General features: G+C 41.3%; 1 protein-coding gene across 1 annotated transcript; it reads left to right on the top strand.

The window, feature by feature from the left end:
* The first annotated feature begins 201 nt into the window (after positions 1–201).
* Positions 202–4,825, top strand: LOC123095141 (uncharacterized). The gene is made up of 7 exons (XM_044516955.1): positions 202–334; positions 1,717–2,025; positions 2,111–2,276; positions 2,390–2,612; positions 3,142–3,350; positions 3,420–3,579; positions 4,620–4,825. The coding sequence occupies exons 1-6, from the start codon at positions 318–320 to the stop codon at positions 3,501–3,503; spliced, it is 1,008 nt and encodes a 335-aa protein (XP_044372890.1). The 5' UTR covers positions 202–317; the 3' UTR covers positions 3,504–3,579; positions 4,620–4,825.
* Positions 4,826–6,475: the final 1,650 nt, after the last annotated feature.

A 6,475-nucleotide genomic window follows, 5' to 3' on the forward strand; every position in this document is an offset into this window, starting at 1 on the left:
GTCAGTCGCCCTATAGACCACACGCTGAACGGCCACGTTTTTTGTTTTGCATTTTTTTCAACACGTGGTTCCCTAGTTGTTGACGTACGTGTACTGTGTAGCAGAACGTTTCCAAGTCCAACTCAGAGTCATGGATGGACTGTTCTTGTTCTGCAAGGTATATACGGATACGGAGTTACTCTTTTTTAGAAAAGGATACGGATACGGAGTTACTCTAAAAGGAGGTCATATACGCAGGACACGGAGCAAACGTATTAGCCTCAGGTTAAATTATTTTGTGTGCGTGGCCGATCCTAAACGTCGCGGTGAAAGCCAACATGTCGTCGCCTACCCAGTACGCCTCTCTGGAACAATGCTTCGCCATGAATTTCCTTATATATATGTAGACGATCAAGTTCTTCGACACTATTTTTTTTGAGAAAAACCTAAACCTGGCTTTGTTACTCTAGGCGAGATTGCGGCACTGTTCCGTTGCATAGCTTTAGTTTCTTTTCTTTCTAGCGTGTTTATGTACTGTATCTTGTAGTAGAATTCAGTCTTTGTGGTTCGCCTTTCCCTCTCCACTCCATACATCTTATTATTCTCAAGAAAACAAATTTAAGTCTGAAGGCATGGAGGGCCGGTTCTCGTGTATAGATAGACACTGAAGAAAAATAAACTCTTCTTTTTGCTTTCTCTCAGTGTTCTATTATTGATTGTTTCAACTTCATCTATTATGCATCTCCTGTAATTTAAGTTATTCTTGAACTCATCCAGCGTGTCGTCCACTTCAGACTTGAGCATGCAGCACTTTTTTCCCTTTTCTTTTTGGGACAATTGCATTTTTATCCCTAGTTGGTTCCTACCCACGGGTTTTGCCCTTACTTTTCGAGCTTGCTCAGTTTTGCCCTTATTTTTTCCATCAAGGTCCCTCGAATGCCCTTTGACCATTTGACCAAAACTTTCAAAATTCATAACTAATTCATACAAACTCGGAAAAATGCAAATAAGATATCAAAATGTTCAGATAAACATTACCTTTATGGGCATATCATTTGCATTCAGGACAAAAGCATTGTTTAAAAAACCCGAGGTAATTAATTCTATTAGCATTATTAAAAATAAATAGGTATAAACAATATTTTTTTCATGAATAAAAATTACATGCAAATGTAGGTGATGTTTTCTGAACATCCCGATAACTTATTTGCATTTTTCTGAGTTTGTATCAACTTGTTATGAATGTTCTAACAACTTTAACCATTATTTGGAAACTTCATAACAAGTTGATACAAACTCAGGAAAATGCAAATAAGGTATCAGGATGTTCAGAAAACATCACCTACATTTGCATATAATTTTTATTCACAAAAAAATATTGTTTATCCCTATTTATTTTTAATAATGTTAATAACATTAATTACCTCGGGTAGTTTAAATGATGCTTTTTTCCTGAATGCAAATGATATGCTCACAAAGGTAATGTTTATCTGAACATTTTGATATCTTATTTGCATTTTTCTGAGTTCATATGAATTAGTTATGAATTTTCAAAGTTTTGGTCAAACGGTCAAAGGACATTCGAGGGACCTCGATGGAAAAAGTAAGGGCAAAACTGAGCAAGCTCGAAAAGTAAGGGCAAAACCCGTGGGTAGGAACCAACTAGGGGTAAAAATGCAATTGTCCCTTTCTTTTTTGCTCCCTCTCTACTAACCTTCCGACCATGTTCCGCTTCAGGTGCGAGTACTCTTATTATGATGTGCCTGAGCAGTTGGAAACACCGCTGCTAGAGCCAAAGAACACCAACACTTCCTCTTCCTCCACACAGCCAGAGGCGCTAACTCATGATATCTTGCCAGTGTCAAGGCAATCGTCTCCACCTATTTTCGTTCGCAACCCTTCTGGTTGGCATCTACAGTTTTTCATCAGAATAGACGTCGAGGGTTCTTTCCACACGTATCCTAGTGTGGGCGGGCCATTCCAGAGCTTGCAGGAAGCTGAGAACGCTATCACTAGCCATCTTGATGAGCTGCGCTCTCCTATGATGTGAGTTTTCTCAACTTTTTCATGGATTTTCATCATAACCGAAATTACAATGTACTAATATTTAGAATACTCTGAGCTGAACTAGGCGCACATATGGGCTTTCGGATGCTGAGATTTGTATTAAACATGGCCTTTATTGGCTTGATGGCACAAGGAAGAGTTCTCCTGAAGGCAATCCAGACCATAGGAATGTCAGCGTATTGGTTCAAGCTTTGCTAGATAAATACAATGAAGATCACCATCTTTTGGGGGTTTACTCTCTCTCGCTCCTACCCGTGCTTGCTCTCGGTCCTGTTACCAGGATTGTCTTAATGTTCTTATATTCATGTACTAATTGTTGACACAGTCCATGCCTCCGTTTCAGGATCTTGCATATGAACTTGATGATGTTGTGATCTTCCGAGAATTTTATGAGGGGAAGAACTTCACTATGTTCTACCATATCAATTTGACTACAAAAACCAAAGGACAAGATGGTTTGCACAGTGGCGTCAACAATCTATTTTTTGCTGAAGTCAGAGAAATTGAAGGAGAAAATGACGAATATGTGCTCAATTGTTTATGTATGGTTAATCCTACCGACAATGGTATTTCTTCCACCTTATATCAAGTTCTGTTCATACAATTTGGCGTCACATTTATCTCGTTGACATGTTTGGTTGCCACTTGTGTCCTGTTTAGCTTCATCTCATCCACTGTCCTTGAACTTTACTAGTACAATTTTAATATCCAATCTAGTACATGCCCATCCATAAATAGTGACTCTCTACACATGTTTTTTTGCTGGTTGATTATTTGGTAATGAAATGACTAAATGGTTTTCATTCCACCTTAGATAACTTCTGTTCATATAGTTTGGACTCACATTTTTTTGGTTGACCTGTGTGGTTACCCCTTGTGTCATGTTCACAAGCTTGACTGGATATTTGGTAATTAAATGACAAATCAACGGTATTACTTTCACTTTAGATTAAGTTCTGTTATTATACAGTTTGGGGTCACATTTATCTGGTTGGCCTTCATGTTATTCAGTCTTTCAGCTTTACAATTTTATATCTAAGGTAGTACATGCCCAGCCATATGTACTGACTTTCTACACATGTTTTTTCCCCTAAGGCCAATGCTATGGTTGTATGAGTTATGGAAATGTTGATTTGAAGCACCCTGTTGATGTGGATAAATACAAAGGGGGTCACTCTAGCCCACACATACCATGTTGTGGTTTTGATCTAGGGTGTGATGTTATTACTGGCCTAGATGCATACACCGAGAGTGAAGAGGCTAGGCTGGTGGATGACGAGGCTATGCTAAGATATATAAACATGGTAATTTTATATCTTGTGTGGTTGGTACTTGTTAGTAAATGTTACTAACGTGTTATTATTCTCCTTCAGTGCCCTGTTGATCCTCCTGTTCTGGCAAAATTGGATGGTGAAGAGTGCCTGCTGGTTTGGCGAAGAGAGAGGATTCTGGTTTGACCAAGGGAGAGTGTGGTCAGGAAGCGTGAAATACATTGTACCTGCTAGGCGTATGTTGGTTTGAGTACCCTGTCAGGTACATAGATAAATTTAATTTGATTTATGTAATGCTTGATCTCACTACTCATTAGTGTCCTTAGTGTTTCATTAGGTTCAAGCATTATAGTGTTCTTACAATCTGCATAGTTGCATGTTTCTGCATGGAAATGAATCTTTAGTTGATCAACTAGAGCCTGGATCAAAATTTGCCAACTTGTTCTTTTCCCTGTCAGTTTGTGGATTTGCATCGTATTGACATATTACCAAGTATTAGGGCAATCAATTTCAAATTTCTCTATCTCTGAGGCGTGTAGATTTCGTAAAACTCTGTAGACATGCAGAAGAGAAATGCCATCCCCACTCCGACCAAGATAGAACTTTTACCAAAAGTTTATTGTGATCTTTTTGTTCAAATAGCAATTAAGGTGAAGCAGGGTCAGGAACAACGAATCTCTTTATGTTCACGTGGATTTTGCTAGTTCGTTACTTTGGATTTTGTTCACGCGGTGATCTTCTCTCTGTCCAAGACTACTACCCTGTATGTAGTCTATATCTGGGGAGACAGGTGCCGTAGAGAGGTCCCCCACTTTGATTCATGTCCTGTTAGCATCTCCTATTCGAGAGTTGGGATGACTCTATTAGTTTGGTCGGGAGCCAGACATTTAAGCACTAGTGTCATTTCTCTCAAACCGATTAAGGAAAAATGAAGTATATAGGGCAGGAGGATGCATTGTTAGAAAATGAAAATGTATGCTCCTGACATATTTTTATTTCATAATTTCTGCCATCCTACCATTGTTCCCTTCTGGAAATGATGCTCAATTTGTTTTTATCATGTATGTACATGCTAAATTGCCAAAAATGAAATTCCATTGATGAGCTGTTTCCCTTCGAAACACGCTGATATTGTTGCACTATTTTCAAAAGTTGAACTAGCCAGCAAAGTTGATGTTGCTTGGCATAACTATCCTTTAGGGTAGTTCATATTCCTTGGCCATTAATCTCATTGCATGTTTTTGTTGCTTTCTGCAACTTGTAGTGCCGCATCTTATGGTATTGCTCTTCTTTCTCTTTCAGTTTCCAGTATCTTGGAGAAGGACTAAACTCGTCGTGCACCATCATCTGGGATGTCGTTGCTGCAACGGTATAATGTATGGATCTGCCATTTGCTTGGACTTGGTTGTAGCTGCTTGGAAGTTTAGTGCTTTGGGACCGTAATGGTGTAATGTTTCATATTTGAGTTCCATGGAAAGTCGGTAATGGAGTTGCCTTTTGTTTTTCAAATCCTGCCAACATTTATGCTTCAGTCTTTCATCGATACATAATTTTTCATCTAGTTAGCACCCAGGTGCCTCATCTAATTCAGTTCAGACTCGAGAGCGGGCAATTGAGCGAAAGTTTAGAATCATGGAACAGGTTAACGCGAGTATTGGGAATTAACATGTTATAGCCCATGGCCATGCTATGGCGCCTTCATAGACGACCTTGAAATCGATTTGTCTCGAACTCCGACTCCAGCTTGTCATTGATGGTGTCGAGGGCGTGCCGAATCAGAGCCTGAAACCAAAGTAACCCCCGATCAATGCACATGCCATGTAGGAGTAGTAATGTACTGTACACAGAGCCAAACGAAACGTTGCGTCCATGCAATTCTGCATCACTGCTATTGCGACCGGCACTTACTCTGGTCACCTTATTATGGTGAAACAGAGGAAAATCAGTTCGTCCCCTCCGTCGTCGTTCATCATGCGCTCATGCACAAAGTTGCCGAGGAGCCACACAGACAGGTCGTGGTGCGGCGCCACCTCCGCGATGAGCATCTTCAGAGAAGTCACCCCGCATTTGCATTGCACCAGGCAACACAAGTTTAGCAGACAGCAGATTTTCACCACACACAAGACACAACTTTAGTACTGCACCATACTCAGTAAATCCATGTGTAATGTCTGACAGCTAGACGCTACATTGTATAGTATAGCGTGTAGTATCTAGGCGTTACACTAATTGCCACTAGTGCTTTCTCCAATGCATGTGTCCGTCCCACCCAGGTTGGCTTTCGCATGCAAGCGCGCTCGCATGCATGTGGACACCAGTGCTTTCGAACACTGTACGTCGTGCATCTCATCTAATGTAGTAAACCATGCATGCTCCGCGGATGGATGATGCCACGATAAATCTAGACTAGTGCAGCATCTAGAGTCTAGGCGCTACACTACCTGTTAGACGTTGCATACTGACTTAGTAATTTTTAGTCAGTTTAACATGTGACACTAGCCAGGCGTATAGTACAGACGCTGCACAGTGCAGTGTAGCGCCTGGCTGACGGTCGTTACGCGAAAGGGTCGGCGGAGCGAATTTTTTTCAAAGATAGTTCACTTTGTGAATTCTTTTCTTCGAGAAATCAAATTTATCGTCTTTGCAGGCCCCGGCTGCTCTTGTCTCGAATATGAGGCGCCGCCGCGGTCGTCTCGTTGTAGTGGACGTGGAGGTGCGGGAGCGTGGGGTGGGGCCAGTCGTGGCCGTACACGTCGCTCCGGTCGCGTGACGAATGGCTGGAACCGCGAGAGGGGCCAGTTGGCACGGCACTTTAATTACCAACTAAAGTTGGTTAAGATCTTTTTTTCTGAACATCGGTACAGACGCAAGCGCTCATACATACGCGCATACACTCCTCCCACTGAAAGCGCATAGCCGGAAATCCTGAAATAAATTCAGGAATAAATGCGAGCACCAAGATTTGAACTCTGATGGGCTAGGAATACCACAGTCCCTCTAACCATCCAACCACATGTTGGTTCAAGTTGGTTAAGATCTGATGGTATAATGACCGACGGTCTGGCACGCTCAACGGATGGTCAATCAGATGGTTTCAGTAACATCCGGGAACTCACCGAAAACCATTTCGTAATTTTTTAAAGCACTTGCCCATGCTC

This window comes from Triticum aestivum, chromosome 4B, assembly GCF_018294505.1.
Source record: "Triticum aestivum cultivar Chinese Spring chromosome 4B, IWGSC CS RefSeq v2.1, whole genome shotgun sequence".
Lineage (NCBI taxonomy): Eukaryota > Viridiplantae > Streptophyta > Magnoliopsida > Poales > Poaceae > Triticum > Triticum aestivum.